General features: G+C 43.6%; 1 protein-coding gene across 3 annotated transcripts in view; it reads right to left on the bottom strand.

The window, feature by feature from the left end:
* Positions 1–22254, bottom strand: part of RCL1 (RNA terminal phosphate cyclase like 1) — a 60211-nt gene extending 37957 nt beyond the window's left edge. The window contains exons 1-3 of one of the 3 annotated variants that reach the window (XM_072840345.1): positions 21986–22254; positions 5263–5334; positions 2484–2659 (exon numbers count right to left, since the gene is read on the bottom strand). In XM_072840345.1, coding sequence (XP_072696446.1) covers positions 2484–2659; positions 5263–5334; positions 21986–22121 — 384 coding nt within the window. In that variant the 5' untranslated portion in view covers positions 22122–22254. Of the gene's footprint in view, positions 1–2483; positions 2660–5262; positions 5335–19271; positions 19422–21985 lie in introns of those variants that run through there. The other 2 variants (XM_072840338.1, XM_072840350.1) reach the window with 2 other exon arrangements.
* Between the last annotated feature and the right edge of the window lie 480 nt (positions 22255–22734).

Below are 22734 nucleotides of genomic sequence, written 5' to 3'. Positions count from 1 at the left end.
CACCCAGGGATCCCCCAGCCAATAACTTCTAACTGCCAGCTGGACATCCCCATGTGAATATCCTGCCAATATCCCAGAGAAGAGGATGAAAATTAAACACAGCATCCATCACCCTACCACAATTTTCCTCTTCCCTGTGTCAAATGCTACCTGCTCTCTATCCTTCCAGTCAAGAATAGAAATCATGGAATAATTTATAACCACTTCCTCCTACCAGTTAGGAAGTCTCACTCCACAGTGTCCTTCAGATCAGTCTTTCCCTTTCCACTTCCATGCCCATAATGTTCCAACTAACTGACGCCTCTCTAATTCATCCTTATCTTCCTAAAATCTGAGATACACTCTGGCTTCCTTTCCTCTACAAAACCCTCCCCAGCTCTCAGCACTTTGCTTGTCCCTTGGACAGGGGGAACCTTGTAGTCTCCCTAGCCACCTTCATAGCTGTCCACCTCATGAGATGGAGTTCCAGAAGGGAACTCTTCAAATTCAACCTTGTGTGCACTGAGTGGACATGGACATGGACTGGGGGAGCCATATGTTAGTGAGAAAGCTTGAGTTATGGCCATAGCACTCTGAACACACCAGATCTCGTCTGATATAGGAAGCTAAGCAGAGTCAGGCCTGATGAGTACCTGGATGGGAGAAAGCCTGAAGTGATGAAGCCACGGGCTGAAGAATTCAGGATTCTTCTAATCTCATTCAGGATTAGGTGTATTTATTTTATCCTGGTCTGGAGCCAAGTACTAACCAAGGTCATTTTAGTCATGCAGCTAGCAAAAGCAGAGAGCCCTACAACATTTGAAAACAGATTTTTTTTAAATACCCTGCATGTAAGAATTAGGTACTATTTCTGGGGAATTCGTCAGCTAAGCTTTGTTACTTTTAATATATAAAACTTTTTTAAATGCCAGTAGAAATAGCTTTTAAGATTATTAGCAATTATGGGGGAAAAAAAAGTACAAAACTGAGACACACAGTGCCAGAGTTTCCTGTACGCTTCAAAGCTCTTCCCATTATGCAAGACTCTTCCTCCTCCCCCCTGCTAGAACCTTCAGAAAATTCAGGAAAAAAAGCAATCATTTGAAATTAGTTTAAAATTCAAAATACTTTAAGTAAATAAATATTTTTTAAAAGGGGGGTTGTGCCTGGATGGCATAGTCCATTGAGCTTCCTACTCTTGCTCTCAGCTCAGGTCATGATCTCAGGGTCATAAGAGACTGAGCCCCTCCCCCGACTCCAGCTCCATGCTCAACAGGAAGTCTACTTGGTTTTCTTTCTCCCTCTGCTCCTCCCCCCTCTAAAACAAATAAATCAATCTTTAAAATTTTAAACAGTTTATGCAACATTACTTTACAGCTGAGAATTTCAGATATTGCACTGTACTCAGGATCCTAAGAAAGGAGTTTATATACCTGAATTCCCAAGAATTGAGGAATAAGTCTTTTAGTGCCTACCAACACACTAACTGGGATTATACCCTAATAGATGTCTTGGTGAATACCAGCAGTCTTCACTTTGGGACTCACTGCACCACCTAATTGGTCTTTCCTGGTTAAGAAAGTTATATACTTCACATTCTGCCTCACAAGTCACCTCCTCAGTGGTCTGGGTCCAGTATCAGTAGAGATGAAGACAAGTGTCCTTGGTAAGGATTTCACATCATGGCCCTGAGCTTTAAGATACCTTCTCTGGCCAGCAAAGAATCCAAAGGTGGGGAGCTTTCCCTCTATACAAGAGAGGTATAAGGCAATCCTGGACAGAATTGCTCTAATCTCTGTCTGTCACACACATATACATACACATACACATACACACACACACACACATACACACAACAAAACCCATCCTAGACGGGCACCAAGACAGCTGTGGTGGCCACAGTGAAAATTCCACACATATATGAAACTATCCTCCCCACACATGCAGGAAAATTAGCATGCATAGTAAGAAGCTTGCTGGTGCCCACAAACTATCCAAGTTCATGTATACCTCTCCGCCCTTGCCCTTTTTCTAAATCTGCAAACTCTCCTTGGAAGAAAAAAAGTCCTAAAATTTATGGTTAAAACCCAAGTAAGTCAAGATTATGCTACAGCAATGCCAAGGAGATATTATTATTTTCTGTCTAACATTTTGGTCTACTGCCTTCCAGCCACAGCCATCACATGACCTTAAGAAGATTCCAGTCTCAAGCACTCGAGCCAACAGAACCATATTTCACGTCAACCATGATGAGACTGCATGCATCTGTTCTGAAGGCTCTTAGACACGACAATGAAAGGCACCTTGATGAATGTTAACAATCGTCACTGAATCTAATGATTACAAGTCTTGGTTCATCTGCTTCCTAAAGTGATTAATGTCTAAATCTCAAGGTAAATAACAAAACAAAAACACTCGGCAATAAAACTGTGCTTTATCAGGAACTTGTTTCTCAAAAGCTGGGTTGCTGCAAGAAACAGAGCTACTCACTGCTCACTACTCACCGAAGGGTCAACCTGGTCATTGGTTACTCCTCGCAGAACGATTCTTAACGGGTGCTTCATAAATGGAGCCAGACAAAGAAGACTCTCCAGGTAGTAGCCAATGCTGCGAAGGACATTACAGTCATGTTCCACAGACCCACCGTACAGGAGGCCAGGCTGGTAATACAAGGTTGTTCCTTACACCGGAGGAAGGAGAGCCACATTCAACAGAAAACAAAAAAAACAAAAAAACAAAAACAAAAACAGAAAAAACACTTAGTGTCACAAAGTCAACAAAGGAAGTAAAACCCAAGGGGAAAGTCTGACAAGGGCATCCAAGAAGTTCAAAATGCCATTCCTAAGGGCCCACACTTCACTCCAAAAGCTGACTCATTACTGTCAAGCCCCTGTAACAATAATAAACTGTGAGTGTAATTTAATAAACAGCAATAAATTAAACCCCTCCCTAAGCAACTGAGTTGCCAAAGTCGTGGCAGGGCAGAGGAGAGATCCTAACAGGCGCTCTGGTCTACCAAGAGCACACTCTGCCTGCTGTGGGGGGCTTTACAAATGATGTGCTAAAATCATCATATCAGCAACCAGCTTCTCCCGGGCCCCTGAAATGAGATTTCCCCGTATACAGCACTCACCAACAGGATTCCTAGAGAAGGCAAGTACTTGATGGCACTTAATACTGTTAATAGTAGCTATTTTAATAGTAATGAGTGGAAAGATCTGAAACTATTAAATAGCTTTAGTGGAAACTCTATTATCTTTATTCAGTCTTTTGCATATTTGTATCATCCAGAAAGTTTCTTACTGGGTATACGTATTAGAGGAAAAGTAAAATATTCTAGATTATTAGGGGCAGGGGACACATAAATGGGTGAACAAGGGATTGTTGCTGCTCAAAATCTTTTGCTAATGTCTTCTGGCATAATTAACCAATAAATTTAACATTAGAGGAAAGTGATCTAGGCTCAGTCACTGAAAAGGAAAGCAATTCTTTGAAGTTTCATAAAATAAAAAAATTTGGAGTTTCATTAACAAAAGAAAAAAAAAAAGACTGTATCATCACTAAATTCTGCAAATCTGTGCCTACAAATGAACCAAGTGAGAAACTGGCAGATCATTAGAATGAAGACTTCTCTGGTGGGGCAGGAAGTATGACATAGAAGCAGGATCATTTAAAATGTCTTACTTCCCAACTTAAGCTACAGATATGACCAGAAAATAATTATGAACCCTCTAAATCACCAAGAAAAACTGCTGGAAAAAAATGTTTTTAATTTAAAATTTTCTTTTAAATCTCCAGCAATTTCAAAGTAAGCCAAGGAGGACTCAAGGAATCATACATAGGTTGCAAAGGGCATCTGAAGTCTCATGTGATGCAGGGGCCACTTATTAGGACAAACTTGTCATCTTTCTTAAGAGAGCCAAGTGAGAAAGTTCAGAGTTTTCTTTGTGGAATATATGTGCAAAGGTGAATACTTCATGGAGCCAGCCAGTGTTTACCATGGTTTCCCATACAATGTCTTGAAAAAGAGTTTCTAATAGCCAACAAACAGCTAAAAAACAACCTAAGTGTTTACCTGTAGGGAGCAGTTAAATAAATTATCGGGCATCCATACAATAGAATACTCTACTAGGCCCATGGAAATGTTGAGATGGATCTGCGTGTGCCTGGCAGGGAAAGTTCTTGGAGACGTCTGTGATAGTGAAGAAAAGCTGGCTGCAGAACAATCTGAAGAGCATGATGTTGCTGGAGGCTTGAGATATAGAAGTGCGCAAGGAAGCAAAGGCATATATAGGAGACAAGGGCACACACCTCAGGCTGTGACCACGGCTGCCCCTCAGGGAGAGGGAGGGAACAGGAGAAGAAACAGGTGAAGGGATTTTCACAACTTTTGTATATACTTGAGCTTAATTTTTTTTTTTCTTTTTATTGAGAGGAGAAGAAAGAATGCATGCAGGGGGCAGGGCAGAGGAGCAGGAGACGAAGAGGGAAAGGATCCCAAGCAGACTCTGCACAGAGTATAGAGCCCAAATGTGGGGCTTGATCTCACAACCCCGAGATCATGACCTGAGCCAAAACCAAAAGTTGGGACACTCAACTGACTCAACCAAAAGTTAGGACACTCAACTGACTCAGCCACCCAAGTGTCCTGTGCATTCTTACTTTGAAGATAAAACTAAAAAAGTAAAATTCAGCACATATAACTACTTCACAGGGTTTGCTGTAAAATTTGACTGTGACAAAATAAAGACTTTGAAAAGTTGTGCAGAAATATTAGGTAAAAAAAAAAAATTAGGTATAAAGTATTTTTATTGTTGAAAAAGAGAAGGTGCTTGTTTGTTGATGTGACATTTCCAGCCTTCTAACTTCTTTAATTCAAGTGTACGCCCCTTACATCGGCAGATTTCACATACATTTCCACACACTGTATCACGGACAGGAAACTCGCCCTTTCCACATGATTATTTTTATAGGGTCAAAAGGCATGAGAGGGAAGCCTGGGTGGCTCAGTGGTTGGGCATCAGCCTTTGGCTCAGGGTGTGATCCCAGGTCTGGGGATCAAGTCCTACAACGGGCTTCCTGCAAGGAGCCTGCTTGCTTCTCCCTCTATCTATGTCTGCTTCTCCCTCTATCTATGTCTCTGCCTCTCTTTCTGCATCTTTCATGAATAAATAACTAAAATCTTTTAAAAAGGAGGGGGGCGAAGGAGAGGGGGCATGAGAAGTAGGAATGTTTAAGTAGAATATGTGGGTGCTTTCAGGAACGGTAAGAAAGAGAGCTTACCTGTTTGGTTTATTTCAATCCGAGAACCATTAGTTACTTTGTCCAACAGTCTTATGAAGCTGGCTTCAAAGTCTGTGAGGAAAAGAGAAAACAGATTGGCCTCATGCCAGGTCACCATTTCCAGAGTACATGTGTTATCCAGGAACTGCGGTGGAAGGTATGTGACTTCCTGCATCATGCCCAGGTTCTTGTTAGGACTGGGGTGGGACCACTGGCTGAGGAAACTAAAGCAGCTGAAAAGCACTGAGTAGAAGACATATGGTTAGTGGAACTATGAGAAACAATTCAGCTTTCATATTCCACAACAAACAACAACTCTACCAGCAATCTGATGGGGTATTAATTTCAGCAGCTTACCACCCATCAAGGCCTGCTCTTCTGACTTGAGGAGTGCATGCCAAATACAGGAGAAACAGCAGAAAGTGGGGAAGAGTCTGAAAGTCAATTTCTTATTTATTCCAGAATACCTAAGAGGGCAGATGCAATTGTGACTCCTCAGTCTCAGAAGCAGTAAGAGGTCACTGTCTCCCCTACTCAACACTGTCCCTTTTCCCTTCTTCTGCCACTTTACTCATCTAGAGCTATCTAACCAGTTCAGTTTTTAACTTCATTACAGAGGTGCTTGAATATGAAGTCATTATTACTACCTTCTTTTTAACACACGAAAAGAGACTGGAAGAAAAAACACCGAATGTTAACGAATGGATTTCTCTTCATGGTAGGACTTTATAGGAATTTAATTTTCTTGCTTAAATTCTCATGTATAAATTTGGATAGATGTTATCTAAAACATAAAAGCTGGTCATTATTTAGAAGAGCGGTGTGTAGGGAGGGAGGACATGGATTTTAAATGTAAAGTAAGAGAAGAGGAAGAGGGAGGACTCAGGCAGGAGACTATGTCCTGTGGCCTTCCTGAGTGGATCTCACTCACGTTCAGACAATCATGCTCACCTCCTCCCTCTCTGCCGTCAACCTCCTGCCCGTGAACAGGACAGGAAGACCAACTCTCCCACACCAAAAGCATAGTGACCACCTGGTAGTTTAGGCGGTTTCCACCCCTATAATAAACTAGCAGAATTTTTAAGCACAGACGCCAGCAGTCACTTGAGCTGATCCCAGAAGGCGAGCACAACTAAGCAATTCCCATCCACCCATCCTGTTATTTAACACTGCCCCACGCTTCTTGCCACGGTAGATGTTGCAATCTGTACAAAGAGCCTTAGGCTAGAAGTCAGAGAAGCTCCAATAAGTCCTGAAACAAGGAATAACAGCTAATTCCAGCAGGGTGTGCATTGATGGTTACCTTACAGCCAGACAATCTCTCATTTAATCTGCAAAGCTCTCGACAGGGAGTGCCATTCCCATTTTATAGAAGGCTGAGGGGGATCCCTGGGTGGCTCAGCAGTTTAGCACCTGCCTTTGGCCCAGGGTGCGGTCCTGGAGTCCCGGGATCGAGTCCCACGTCGGGCTCCCGGCATGGAGCCTGCTTCTCCCTCTGCCTGTGTCTCTGCCTCTCTCTTTCTCTATGTCTATCATGAATAAATAAAAAAATTTAAAAATCTTAAAAAAAAAAAAAAAGAAGGATGAGGCCCGAGAATGAGGTTGGCCAGTGACCGAGCCAGGGGTTGAGGCCAAGTCTGGGCTTCTCCAGAGTCCACGCTCCTAACCACATGACACTAGTTTGTCAAACTCAGTTTAATGCCTGAGTCAACTACCTCCTCTAGAAAATCATAGAACTTTTTAACTGCAGGCAGTGACCTACTGCAGGATCCTGCAGACCATTTAATGGGTCCCCAATCAACATTTATTTTTAATGAAATTAGAACAGAATAAACGATGCCAGTTAACTGTACACAGGGCACTGTTTGTGAAACCTTCAAGTGTTTTATAATTATCTGTATGTGCACTTGGTTGTACTGTTAAGTAGCATCACAAAAGTTTGAAAAGAACTACAAAATTGTTTCCATGACCTCGCGATAAAGAATATTGTTTTTAAAAATTAGGTATGATGTAGACCACGGTGCCACTCTCCACCTGTATTTCCAGCACATACAATGTACTCTGCACAAAAAAAGGAAAGTCCTGATTAGCTCAAGTTCTTGAGGTGGCTAAGGGGGAGAGGAACAGATATTTATGAATAAAGTCCATGATTAAACTCCATAACTTTCACAGATGAGAGGGGGAAAAAAAAAAAAAGAAAGAAAGCATAACTTTTAGAACTTTTTTCTTCTGCAATTCACAGGGCCATTTAAGCATGAACACAGTTAAAAATGCCCAGCACAGGAACACGGGCAGGAACAGAATGGGCACATAAAGAGACCTCCAGGCTGGACCTAGTCACAGCAAACAGGTGATTCAGAAGCAGTACTTGAAAGAACCAAACACAGAGCTAGTTCCAGAGTCCTGGCAACAGTGAAGATACAGCTCCATCACGTGGTTATGAAAAAGATCTCAGGTTCACCTAATAATAGTAAGACGAATGTCCCCAAACTCATTAAGACAGATGTGTAGGATTCCCTACCCCTTCACTCCCCACACAGCCTCTTTGACTCTTCTTCCTCAGGACTGCTTTGACTCTTCTTCCTCAGGACTGCTTATCTACATTAGTTCAGATATCAAAAAACAGTAGGGGAAAATATCCAAAACTAGGCACAATTTTACTGCACTGTTTAGGAATACATAATTAGGTTATAAAGCTATAAAGACAATCTACACAAATACTGTACTGGTCAGGAAAGCGGCTACCAGCAGGGACACAGGAGGGAGTCATGACCAGAGAGGCCCCTAGGTGCAACAGTGACTATTTCTTGACTTGGACGGGGTCACACAGGTGTTCATTTTATAATCTTTTTTTTTTTTTTAATTTTTATTTATTTATGATAGTAACAGAGAGACAGAGAGAGAGAGAGAGAGGCAGAGACACAGGCAGAGGGAGAAGCAGGCTCCATGCACCGGGAGCCTGACGTGGGATTCGATCCCGGGTCTCCAGGATCGCGCCCTGGGCCAAAGGCAGGCGCCAAACCACTGCGCCACCCAGGGATCCCCCATTTTATAATCTTTTAAGCACTACTTTAACATGTGCATTTTTTGTTTATTGTATTTAACATTTTCTAGAAGTTTATACTATATCTCAGAATTCTTTAAATATTGCCTCTGATACCTAAAGTGCTCCCCTTCTCAGTGAGCTCATTATTTCTTACAGGCAGCCTGTGACTATGTAGGACAGTGCCAATCATCGGTCTGGCCCATTCCTCACTAAGAAAGGCAAACTATGTCTCAAATGAGGGCAGTGAGGAAAAGAATACAAACTAAAGACCTACACTTTAGGAGTAAATCTCAACCGATAATGGTTTCAACTTAAAAAGTATCATAACAATTTAAATATCTAGAAACATTAAGTGTGCGAAAATAAATTATGATGCATATATCTAATATAATATATGTCACATATAAATGTTAGATGTATATACATTGGATATATATCAGAACACTTTGCAGCCTTACAATTTTTTTTTAAGATTTTATTTATTTATTCATGAGCGAGAGAGAGAGAAAGAGAGAGAGAGAGAGAGAGGCAGAGACAAAGGGAGTCCGATGTGGGACTCGATCCTGGGTCTCCAGGATCACGCCCTGGGCTGAAGACAGCGCTAAACCATTGAGCCACCTGGGCTGCCCCAGCCTTACAATTAATGAGAATTTTCATATACTGATATTTAAGTCACCTCCATGGTATGTTGAGTGAAAAAAAAGTAAGATGCTGGGATCCCTGGATGGCGCAGGGGTTTGGCGTCTGCCTTTGGCCCAGGGCGCAATCCTGGAGACCCGGGATCGAATCCCACGTCGGGCTCCCGGTGCATGGAGCCTGCTTCTCCCTCTGCCTGTGTCTCTGCCTCTCTCTCTCTCTATGACTATCATAAATAAATAAAAATTAAAAAAAAAAAAAGTAAGATGCTGATGGCCATTTGTGTGAAAAAGGAAAAAGCGTATATGTATTTGCCTAATTATGAAAAAAAGAGCTCTGGGAAGAAACACAACAAACTAGTAACACTGGCTGCTTCATAGGAAAGGGAAGATGGGAAAGAGAGACACACTTTGTTAAACCCTTTTGCTCCCTCTGAATTTTACACAATCGTGTATGTTTTTTAAATACATAAAATTCAAATTAAAAAATACACATAAAGTTACTGTAACACAATTTAAATAGCCAACAAAACTGCTCTCATTAAATAGCCTGTGAAAGATCTTTATAATACTATACGGCCATTAAAAATATTTTAAAAGAATTATTTAATTACATGAGGAAATGCTCACATCAAGGAAATAACTTAAAAGTAATATACACAATGTGATTTCAAGTTCTTTAGAGAGGTACCTAAAATATAAGACAATGAGCCAGTAATATCTGAAACTAGAAATCATTCTTATCCTCATTAAATCCCAAAAGGTAGATATTACAAATACATACCCAATTCTCAGAAAAAATTAAAAGGTATCTGTTGGGCTGGCAAGACTGGGGACCTCAAAATGGCCACTCTACCTTCATCTTCCCGCCAAAACTCTTTATAAACCCCCCTGAGGTTTGCCTGGGCACGACTTCCCTGACTCGACTTCCCCAACTCGACTTCCCTGACTTGGGCCTCTTCTCCAAGTCACGGAACCTTGCCAGGAGCGCTCCCCATTAAAGCACTCTCGAACCTACCACCTGGCTCTGCTGTCTTTTTCTCCGTTGATCATTAAAAGAAAACCTAACAGTACCCATTCACTTGGAAATATGCATAAAATATATACATTTTTTATATATAATATGTAACTACAGATGTGATTAATAAATTATATTTTAACTGAAAGAAACATATAACATCTTTCCTAAATTGTCAGCACAGGAAGAAAGAAAACTACAGGACATGCTCAAATATTTTAAGCAGAAACATCACTTTACCAGACTACACAACAGTCAACAACAACAACAACAACAACAACAACAAAAAATTACCACTCTGAATACCTTAGTAATTAAAAAAACAAAAGCAAGGGCAGCCCGGGTGGCTCAGCTGTTTAGGGCCTGCCTTGGGCCCAGGGTGTGAGCCTGGAGACAGGGTGTGAGCCTGGAGACCCGGGATGGAGTCCCACATCGGGCTCCCTGCATGGAGCCTGCTTCTCCCTCTGCCTCTCTCTCTCTCTCTCTCTCTCTCTCTCTGTGTCTCTCATTAATAATAAATAGATAAATAATCTTAAAAAAAAAAAAAGCAAGAGCAAAATGAACTGAGATTTTAGAAATGGAACTGAATTATAAGCCAAAAAGTAAATGAAAAAAATCACAAAAGAGATTTTAAAAATGGAAAATTGAGCAGAGGCAGCCCTGGTGGCGCAGCAGTTTAGCGCCGCCTGCAGCCCAGGGCGTGATCCTGGAGACCCCGGATCAAGTCCCATGTCGGGCTCCCTGCATGGTGCCTGCTTCTCCCTCTGCCTGTGTCTCTGCCTCTATCTCTAGCTGTGTCTCTATGAATAAATGAATAAAATCTTTAAAAAAGATAAAAATAAAATAAAATTATAAATGTAAAAAAAGGAAAATAGAGCAGAAAAAAAATCAAGCTATTAAAAATACAATACAGATCAATAGTTTCATTCATTTGTAAGAGGAAAGAAAATGTGAGTTAATAATAAATAATAAAAAATAATATAATTAATAAAAGATATTTGAGCTTTGGGTCACCTGGGTGGCTCAATCAGTTAGGATCCACCTCCGGATCTGCCTTTGTGTCTGCCTTCCACTCAGGTCCTGATCCTAGGAGCCCTACATCGGGCTCCCTGCTCAGTGGGGAGTCTGCTTCTGCCTCTGCCCCTCCCTTCCACTCAAGATCTCTCTCTGGCTCAGTCTCTCTCTGATCTCAAATAAATAAAATCTTTTTTAAAAAAGGGACACCTGGGTGGCTCAGCAGTTGAGCATCTACCTTCGGCTCAGGGCCTGATAGCACAGTCCTGGGATAGAGTCCCCACATCAGGCTTCCTGCATGGAGCCTGCTTCTCCCTCTGCCTGTCTCTCTGCCTCTCCCATGAATAAGTAAAATCTTTAAAAAAAAAATCATAAACTTTTATAATAAACTATTCCCTAATATTTACTGATACATCTGAAATTAATATAGCTAGGTAAAAAAGAGGATAAACCAAGCAGATAAAAAAAAAAAGACACAAAAAAGATAATTAATTCTGTTCCAAAATGAAGAGAATAAGAAAATTTATCAATAAACCGAAAAGAGCACTGATAAAGTTGCTGAAATATTTTTTCCCAACATTGGAAGGAAAAAATTTTCTATTACATATCCCGAAGAACAGCAATACCAAAAGCATGGAGAGATGGCTTCAACTGCAGAACAGTTAAGAAGAGCACAACATGCAAAAAATAAATTAATTAATAAATTACAAACTAACTTCATTTTATTAGAACAAATGAGGGATGTCTGGGTGGCCCAGAGGTTGAGTGTCTGCCTTCAGCTCAGGGCTTGATCCCCGTCCGGGGATTGAGTCCCGAATCTGGCTCCCTGCACAGAGCCTGCTTTTCCCTCTATGTCTCTGCCTCTCTCTCTAAATGCCTCTCTCTATTAATGCATAAATAAATAAAATCTTAAAAAAAAAAAAAAGACAAATGAAATATCCCCACATAAAACCTTAGAAAAGAGACTATAACATATTTTTCAACTACCCACTATGGTTGAGAAGAGGGTCTCTCAGGGAAGGACTGCATATAATGCACAAAGAAAATGACAATATTATTAAATACAAGATTAAATACACAAAATAGGGTGAAATTAAGTAATTAGCTTGACTGCTACTGAAAAGGCAGCATCTGATAAAATTCAAAATCTATTTTTCAGTAAAAATCGGTTTTAAAAAGTACAAAGAATGAATTTATTGTAAGAGAGTTTATATATAAAAACAGAAGCCTTAGATGTTAAAGGAAAATGTCTTCACTGGCTGTGGGTAGACCAAGATTTCTTTAGCAGGACACAAAAAGATTTATAAATTGTACTACATTAAAAGTAGTACCTATTGCAAATCAACAGAAATCATTAAGTGTGAAAAAAACAAGTCAGAGTATAACTAGGTATCTGCAATACTTCAACAAAGAATTGTGCCATATTAATAAAATGTAATAGCATGCTACAGCAATGAAAATCAGCTAATGCCTATACAACAGAGATAAATCTTACAAACACGACAGAGAACAAAGAAACTAGACACACACACAAAATACATACTCTATAATTCCACTTACATAAATTATGGTTAATACTTCAGAAATGTGGGATCCCTGGGTGGCGCAGCGGTTTGACACCTGCCTTTGGCCCAGGGCGTGATCCTGGAGACCCGGGATCGAATCCCACATCGGGCTCCCGGTGCATGGAGCCTGCTTCTTCCTCTGCCCATGTCTCTGCCTCTCTCTCTCTCTCTCTCTCTGTGACTATCATAAATAAATTAAAAAAAAAAAAAAAACTTCAGAAATGTAATCTACAGTGTAAAAAGTCAATTTATTATTTCCATTGGGAGTGGGAGAAAATGGTGTGATGGAGCAAGGATGAAAGGTTTTAGGGTTGCTGGTCATGTTTTATTTCTTGACATGGATAGCATATCCATTTTGTAAATTCATCAAGCTATCCATTTATGGTCTGTGTCCTTTGTTTTTCTTTGGGGGGAGGGGCAGAGATTGAGAATCTTAAACAGGCTCCACCCCTAGCAGAGTGCCCACCACCCGGATCCTAGGGCCCTGCGATCCTGACCGGAGCCAAAATCAAGACAGCCACTAAACCAACTGAGCCACAAAAGCACCACTCAGGTCTGTGCACTTTTCTTAATTTACAGATATTCTCATAAAAGCTCTTTTTTTTTTTTTTTTTTTTTAAATAAAAATCAAGGGGCTGGGCAGCCCGGGTGGCTCAGCGGTTTGGCGTGCCTTCGGCCCAGGGCCTGATCCTGGAGACCCAGGATCGAGTCTCACGTCGGGCTGCCTGCATGGAGCCTGCTTCTCCCTCTGTCTGTGTCTCTGCCTCTCTCGCTCTCTCTTTCTGTGTCTTTCATGGGTGAATAAATAAAATCTTAGGGATCCCTGGGTGGCGCAGCGGTTTGGCGCCTGCCTTTGGCCCAGGGCGCGATCCTGGAGACCCGGGATCGAATCCCACGTCGGGCTCCCGGTGCATGGAGCCTGCTTCTCCCTCTGCCTGTGTCTCTGCCTCTCTCTCTCTCTCTCTCTCTGTGAGACTATCATAAATAAATTTAAAAAAAAAAAAAATAAAATAAAATAAAATAAAATAAAATAAAATCTTAAAAAAAAAGGGGGGGGGAATCCCTGGGTGGCGCAGCAGTTTAGTGCCTGCCTTTGGCCCAGGGCGTGATCCTGGAGACCCGGGATCTAATCCCACGTCGGGCTCCCGGTGCATGGAGCCTGCTTCTCCCTCTGCCTATGTCTCTGCCTCTCTCTCTCTCTCTCTCCCTCTCTCTCTGTGTGACTATCATAAATAAACAAAAATTAAAAAAAAAATCAAGGGGTGCCTGTGTGGCTGTCAACTGAGCGACCAACTCTTGGTTTGGGCTAAGGTGCTAATAATCTAGGTTCCTGAGATTGAGTCACCATGGGCTCCACACTTAGAGAGGAGTGTGCTTGAGATTTTCTCCCTCTGCAACCTCCCCTCTCTCAAATCTCCACTGCCGCGCATGCTCTCTCAAATGAATAAATCTTTAAAAAAAATAAATAAATAAAAATCAAGTTAAAAGAAAGAGTACCTTAAAATATATAACAGAAGCAAAGAAATTCAATCATTTCTCCAATCTGCCATACTAGAAATGCTATTAAATATATCTCAAAAAAAAAAAAAGGTGTCAATAGAAGGAAGAAGTAGCAATTAAGGGAAAATATATCTTACCAACAAAGCAAGACGGTTTCACATACTTTGATCTGACCCCACATTTTAAAAAAAGCATAGTCTTTGACCCAGCAATTCCACATCTAGAACTCTATCCTGCAGGAACAGAAGTATGCTAGGATACATGTACCAAAACTTTTACTGCTGCTTTATTTATAATAACAAACAATGAAGATTACTTTTTTGGTCCCATGCGTTCAAATGTTCCTAGATATTTTGTTGTGCCTATATAAAAACCTATAAAAAATAAAATCAACAAAGGGAAATTTAATTCTCTGATTTACGCTGTAAAGAACTCTGAAAACTTAAGCATAAAAACAATCCTAGAGGGCAATGAAAAAAGACATCAGAGGCGGTGCAGACTGCAAATAGTCAACAGGAGTCAGGAAGGATGTGGACTATCATCAGCCATTAGGAATATGCAAATTCAACAGGACAGTACTACCAGGATGGCTAAGGGGTTTGGAGAAACTGTGAGCCCACCGGCCGCAGGTGCAAGGAGGAGCCTGGGCGCAGCACAAGGCACAGAGATACCCCCTAGCCTAGGGACCAGTCCCTCTTGGAGTCCTTCCTCCCACCTCCTCATCGTGTGCACCCCTCCTCCGGCTCCTCCTGTGTGGGCCACCGGCTCAGGCTGAGAGCCGCCTCTCCCAGCTGTGGGCTGTAGGCCGTGGGCCGTGAGCCCTGTCCTCCTCTTCTCTTCTGTCCTCTCCTGGGGGTATAGGAGGGCACCCCAGAGTTTCCTGATCCTCTGAAACCAGGTCACACTCACTGGTGTTCTAGTGGGAGTTCACCACTTCCTCCTGTCAGTGGCCTTCACATCAATAGCATCACCCATCCCTGGCAACAACTAAGGAGATTTTAGCGCGTTCCCCCCAAATCCGAGACCATCAGGTTCTACAAGACAGTGTGATCAAGATGGGACTTTTCCAACATGTGACCTCTGGTGTGGACATGGGCGTGTAAATGACCTTCAGCTGCTGCCTCTTAGCCAACAACCTTTGGGGAACGGCCAGAAAGAGCCCAGCAGATATCTGCAGCTGGTCTGAGGGCCAGAGGCCAGGAAGGTGCCTCAGTACCACCAGATGCACAGGCTCAGCCAAGTTTTGAAAATGCTTATCTTATTAGAACTAACACATTTTAAAAAACCCTTGGGGAAAACACCAAATGCTGGCAAGGGTATAGAGAACCTGAATCACTTGGCATTGCTGGTGGGAATATAAAATGGTAAGGCCATACTGGAAAACACTTTGACAGTTTCTTAAGTATGTAAACTACCATACAGCCCAGCCACTATACTCCTGGGCATTTATCCCAGGCAGAGACTTCTGTTCACATAAAAGCATGTACACAAATGTTTATAGCAGCTTTATTCATAAACGGTCAAAAAACTGGACACAATCTAGATGTCTTTCAACAGGTGAATGGTTAAAAAAAACACAACCCTGTAATACTTTCATATCATGGAATAGTGTACAGCAATAAAAAGAAACAAACCTGAAAAAAACAACAACTTAAATCTCCGAAGAATCATGCTGAGTGAAAACAGTCCACCGCAGAAGGTTACTTGCTGTATGATTCTACTTATATAACGTTCTTCAAATGACAAAATCACAGGACTGGAAAACAGATTGGTGACTGCCAAAGGTTAAGAGTTAGTGGGGTAAGGAGGAAGATGGTGTGGCTGAGAACCTGAGGAATCCTTGTGGTAATGGAAATGCTCACTACCTTCACTCTTACCCCTGTCGATTTCCTGGCTGTAATATTGTACTATAGTTTTCCAGATGTTCCATGTAAAGAAAATTGGGTGAACTGCAGACAGGATCTCTCAGTACTATTTATTACAACTGCATGTGAATCCACAACTATCTCAAAATTAAAAGTTTAGTTTAAAAAAAAAAAAAAGCTGAGTGAAGTAAGTCAGTCGGAGAAGGACAAACATTATATGTTCTCATTCATTTGGGGAATATAAATAATAGTGAAAGGGAATATAAGGGAAGGGAGAAGAAATGTGTGGGAAATATCAGAAAGGGAGACAGAACGTAAAGACTGCTAACTCTGGGAAACGAACTAGGGGTGGTAGAAGGGGAGGAGGGCGGGGGGTGGGAGTGAATGGGTGACGGGCACTGGGGATTATTCGGTATGTTAGTGAATTGAACACCAATAAAAAATAAATTAAAAAAAAAAAAAAGATGGCACACAGTTCCATCTGGAATAGCATTTACAGCTTCCAAGCAACAGCAGATCTGAGAGCAGACAATTAGGATTCCTGGCATCTGTCTTTCAAAAATGAGTATCTCATTTTGGGCACCCAATAATCAACATGTGGCAGCAAACTAACAGTCAACAGAGGCACAAGAGGGCGTGTTCCCAATCAACCACACAATATTCGATCTACTATCATTATTAGAGTCCTCAGGCTTGTCCAAGTCTAGTTACTGATCAGTAACTCTGAGTCTCAGACCATACTAAAATAAAATACAGGTGCATCCTTGCAGTATAAGAAATGTAATTTGGTCTTTGTCCCTGATTCCTGACACAGAGCTCCTAAAACCCTTGGAAGTTCCAAAATAATAAGTGTCTCTTAAAATTTATTCATAAGGAGCCTCTTTTGAATTTATGCTGATGAGGCGACTCAGGATGGGGCTGGTCAACAGAAAGACCCAAGTGGTTAAAGAGTTGGAACTTTCAGCCCCATCCACTGACCCTGAAGGAAGGAGAGGTTGCCTGGAGATCAAACCTCATTAAAACTTGCATAAGGAGAGGACTTCCAGGCCAGTGAATGAACCACGTGCTGGAAGGGTGGCATGCCCTGGTTCCAGAGGGCAGAAGGACCCTTCAGGACCTGGCCCTATATACCTCATCTGTGTGTTCAGCTATATCCTTTATAATATCCTGTATAATAAACTCAGCTTTGTGAGCCACTCTAGCAAATTATTAGACCCAAGGAGGTTCCGTGAGAACCCCCGATTTATATAACCACTTGGTCACAAGTACAAGTAGCCTGAACCTGAGATTGGGACTTGTGACTGGCATCAGAAGCGGGCCTGAGAACCTTACCCTGTGGGATCTGCTGTCATCTCCAAGTAGACAGCATCAGAATTGAGTTCAATCTGTACTACACCCCATTGATGCCCACTGAGAATTGGAGAATTGCTTTGTAGGGGGAAAACCCCATCCATCTCGTGTCAGACCCATTGAGAGTAGAGGAGGAAAACAGTCTTCTCTTACAGTTCTCCTTCTAGAAGATGCAATTTATGAACAGCAGATTTAGCCCCCATACAGTTTACCAAGCAATGTTTTCCTTTCAAAGGACCTCTGTGTAGCATGTTTCTTCAACATATTTTAAGGCATTCTTTTGATTAAAACTCCAGTTAGCCCTCCCTTCTCAGAACCTCAACTGCTTACGCTGTGTGCAGCCCTCCCGTGGGTTCCCATCACTCCTCTCTCCCATTTCACAGGGTAAGACAGTGAGGCTCAGTCATGGGACTGGCTCAGAGATGCAGGGAGTAGCGCCGCGGCCTAACTACGATATCAGTGCTCCTGCCTCAGTCCATCTTTCCCTATTCCCGTTTTAAACGATTCTCATGGAATTCCTTCCATCTGGACCTCATCTTACCCATGAACTGTGATCTCAACTTAACCCAACAAGACACAGCCCCTATGAAATCCAGAGCCCCACGCTGCGTACGGCTGCTGTCCGTGGTGACAAGCAACAGACAAGTGCATCATACAGTTAAATGGGAGAAGCAGCCCTCCAGGCGGGAGCTGACCACAGCCTCCTTCCAGCTCTGTCACCCTGCAGACTTGAACTTGGCCAGCTATCTTACCCAACTATGCCTTGGCTTTCTACCTGCAGGAGCACAGCAGTAAAACAAAGTATGTACTTCCTCCTAACAGCAAGAGTAGAATGGAACATAATTGTTCATGTTTCTCAGAATGAAGCAGAAATTATACATGGTTGTATAATTAATAAAAATCATTCCAGGATCATTTTTCTTTGGGGTTCAAATTCTTCTCATCATATACAATCTATCAGCGTTGGAAGGGGGCGGTTTTATTTAAGAGATTAGCTCGTTTGCTTGAAGCCACAGAGTTTGGCTTGGGTCTCATCCCCTTCTGAATCCCCATGCAGCTTTCTGGGTCCACATGCTGCTATTCCCAACCATTGGAGATATGGGGAAAAGAAAAGGCATAATAATTCAATCTCATATGCCCAGGGTTTTAACAACCACAGTGTTGACATTTTGGACAGAAGTATTTTTTGTGTGAGGAAGTTGTCTGGTGCAGCTCAGGATGTTTAATGGTATCCCTGGGCTCTGCCCACAAGGTGCCAGGAGCAGCCTCCCAGTTGTGACAACCAAAAACACCTCCAAAAACTGCCAACTGTCCCCCTGGGGAACAAAACTGCACTGGTTGAAAACCACTACATTATACATAATACACATCAATATTTGGAAGCCATCACCCAAGAGGAAAACTTAGGCTGAAAAAAAGAGGACAAAAAAAAGGCATAATTCTCTTTAAATATGTGAAAAGTTTCCATATAGAAGCAGGAACAGATTTCAGATGCCAGAGACCAGAACTATACTCTGTAAGTAGATTATATTATAAAACCAGCTAACTTTTTTTGTAATTGATCTTTTTACATTAGAGAGAGACCGTGCACAAGTGGGGGCAGGGGGTTGGGGGACAGACTCCCTGCTGAGCACGAGCTCAATCTCAGAACCTTGAGATCATGACCTAAGCTGAAACCAAGAGCCAGACATTTCACCAACTGAGCCACCCAGGTGCGCCCAAACTAGCTAACATTTATTTTCCCTACATGCCTGGAAGTCCTGTGCGCTTTATTTCATCTAATCTTTACAATAACCCGTTAAGTTGGTAATACTGGCCTCACTTTACCAATGAAAAAACTGAGGCTCAGAAATGTTAAAGAATTTGCCCCAGGTCCAAGAGCTGGCAGCATATGCAGAGCCAGGACTCAACCCAAGGTCTAACTCTGAGACCAAGCTCGTAACCACCAAGCTACTACAACCACAACAAATTAAGGATTTTACCTCAACATAATAAATAAAGAACTCTATGACTTACAAGTGGTTCCTTTCACCAACAGTGATTCTGGCAGCCACCATCATATCTGTCCAGACCAGAAGCAGATCAAGAAAGTCTTCCTCCATGACCCCCAGGGAGGCCTCTGCCCTGACTTCGCTGAGTCCCTTTACCACATTCAGCTCTTCCTACTTCATGTTACTCAAGCTACTCTCTCAAGCACTTCCTACTGAGAAAGCTCCCCCAGAGTGGGGCAACCAGCTCCTCATGTTTATGTTCCCACAAGGCCTTGCACAGTGGGCTCAGTAACCTTTCCTGAACCGCTGCCCCTGAGGCAAAAGGCCTCCACCACCCACCCCCAGCCCACGATTAGATTCAGCAAGCACCTTCCAGAGACACAGTTTTTTACTTAAACTGAAGATTTTATTGGCTGTGCTCTGAAGTTTTTTCCAATTCTCAGAATCTGAGAAGAAAGAGTCAGAAAGGGAGAGATGACTGGCAACATAGCCCGCTGGCTACATCTTCAATCAAACTACCAAGGACTCACCTGACTATGACGGTAGATCATGTTTCAGGGGCTACACATTATTTATATACATAAACACGTACATGTGGGTATATATATGTGTATATACACATACGTGTGGGTATCTATGAGTGCATATATATGTGTATATAAATGTATATATACACATATTTATATATTTATATATACATTTACTTATATATGTGTGTACATATATATATACATATACACACATATACATACACAACACATTTCAGCTCGCTCTTAAAGAAGTTTAAGCAAACATCTATGAGATTTCTGAGGACCTGAAACCAGCACAAAGAGACCTAAATCAGGAGTCTCTTTTCTTTTCCCTTGGTATATTAAAAACGTAAGGCAAATAATGCTCTACATACAGCTTCCCATAAAATACCAACACATCTGCCAACAAGTACTACCTCCCCCAAGCAGTGGAGCCTGGCATCCTTTCAGGAAAGCGCCAGTGGCCAAGCCCTGTCGGAAGAAATGAGAGTTTGTGTGTATGGTGTGTATGGCAGTTGAAGAGATGTCCATAAACCGGGGGTGGGGGCATCCTTTGGAATATTAAATATTAGTTTGGATGCCACCTGTCAAAAGACAAACACTAAAATATATCTTTACAAGTACTGTATTTCCCATAGAAATGCTAGATTTCCAGGCCAAAGTACTTCTATTCCTATTAAAAAAAAAACAAACAACCCACCAACTATGTCCACTGTTCACAGTAGAAGCCTGTCTTCTTATCATATCCAGCTCACAGCAAGTTCTCTAAACTGGAAGTAAAGGGGAGGGCTGGCTGAGAATGCCACAGAGTAGAGCAATCAAGCAACTGTTTTGCCCTAACAGTCTCAAAATAAGGACAGCAGATGTTGAGGAAAACACCTGCAGAAACCCTGCTGGGGGTCCCCCCTCCTTCAGTGCTTCTGAACAGTAAGAGAGAAGAATCATGTACTAAACTAATACAAGCCCTTCCCACTATCAGCAAGTGTGGAGGGTCTTCTGGTTCTTTTTTTCCTAACCTTGTATCTCCATCAATGACATGGCATTTTCTCTTTATAGGCAACCAACTACCATTCAGGAGAGGCAGAAATGTAGCCCTCCAGAACAGGCATTCAGATGGATGATGAAATGGGCCGGCACCTCCAACCCAAGTCTGGGTGCCAAAGTAAGCACTGCAACAGGACCGACAAAGCTTCCAAGACCAACCACAAACCCTCTCCTTCAATTTGCAGATGGATTTTTCCTTTTTTCCTTTGAGTGAATCTCCCAATTTGAGATAACCAGACAGAAGCTTTCAAATGCATGTGTCTTAGTCCAGGAAAACAGTTGAAAATGGGCACCACTTAACTTGATGTGAGTTTAAAACAGGGCGTATTTTGGGGAACCTGGGTGGCTCAATGGTTGAGCATCTGCCTTTGCTCAGGTCATGATCCACGGGGTCCTGGGATGGAGGGAGCCTGCTTCTCCCTCTGCCTGTGTCTCTGCCTCTCTCCTCTCTGTGTCTCTCATGAATAAATAAGTCAATCCTTTAAGAAAATGAAAATAAATAAAATAGGGCCCATTTTTTCATCAATACACCTTTATCGGGCAAAAAAGGGGGGGGGGCTTGGAAACCTATAGTTTAACGCTTGTCAAAAAAAAAAAAAAAAGGAAAAATTAGCACAAAGCTTCTAACCTGCGCACACCCCAATTACGGCTAAAAACAAACATAGAATTTAAATTTTTTTCTTTGATCCACACCCAAGGAGGGGTGCGAGGGCAGCTGAGGGATCGTGACGACTGGGTCAGCCGACAAACGAGGGGGCAGCTGCTTCTGAGACGTGTTTTGGGACAGGACACGGAACCAACCAGCGGCACTTCTCTCTGCAAACCTCTCTCCTCCTTCTATCTGCCCCATCACCACATTTCGGTCCAGCAAACTGCCTTGATCCTGAGAGGCTCGCAGCGACAGCAGGAGGGACCTAAGGCGGGCGAGGGGGCGATGCCTGGGATGTGCTGCAACACGTAGCGCTGGAAAACGTGGAGCTGTTTACTAGCAGCGCCCGGGAGCCGCCAGCCTGCGCGCGGCGAGCACACCCCCCGGGCCCGACCCCGCCTTCCCCCCAAGCCCAGGCGCGCTCGGCCTCCCCGCAGCGCCCCGGGACGCGCAGGCTCCCCGCGCGCCGCCCCCCCGCCCCCCCGCGGCCCCCGCGGCCGCCCCGCCGCCACGTACCTCGGAGGCCCGGGTTATCGTCTCTGGCCCGAATCCTTCGGATTTTGACGGGGCGCCCGCTCAGGGTGGACAGGACCAGCCGCTGGCGCAAGAAGTTGCAGCCCGCGTAGCTGAGGGAGTGCGCCTGGGTCGCCATGTGCGCGCCCTCCGCCAAGGTGCGGGCGGCCGGGGCGCGGCGACTTTGGACGGGCGCGGGGATCGCGACCCCGGCGGCGGCGGCGACGGAGGCGGCGGTGACCCGGGCGCTCGACCGGAGCCCGCAGCCCCCGGCGCGTCCACGTGGTTTGGAACAGGAAGACAGAGAGACGAGACACCGGGTCAGAGGGGAGAGGGGCGGAGTCGGGGCCCGTCTCCCCGCCTCCCCACCCGGCCGGGGGAGGCTCCCGCACCGGGTCTCGCTGCTATTGGTCCGCGCAGGATCAGGGCGGTGCCCGTGCGGCGCTGCCATTGGCCTGCGCTGGAGCTGGGCGGTGCCCGGGCCGCGCTGCCATTGGTCCGCGCTGGAGAGGGGCGGTGCTCGGGCCCCGGCAACAGCGCGCGGCGGGAGGGAGCGCGTGCGGCGCGGGGGGGCGGGGGGCAGCCTGGGAGCCGAGCGCGGGAGCTCGCCTTCCTCCGCAGTCTCCGTGCAGTGCCTCCGCCCGCGCCGCGGCCCGCGGACGCGACCGGCTGGGGCTGGGTGCCTATTACCCTCGGTGCTAACGGCAAGCCCTGGATGTGGATGGTATTACCTCCCCCGCCTTTTTCCTGAT

Source organism: Canis lupus, chromosome 1, assembly GCF_048164855.1.
Source record: "Canis lupus baileyi chromosome 1, mCanLup2.hap1, whole genome shotgun sequence".
NCBI classification, from domain to species: Eukaryota; Metazoa; Chordata; class Mammalia; order Carnivora; family Canidae; genus Canis; species Canis lupus.
The sequence above is the reverse complement of the archived record's forward strand: the minus strand, read 5'-3'. Positions and strand labels throughout refer to the sequence as shown.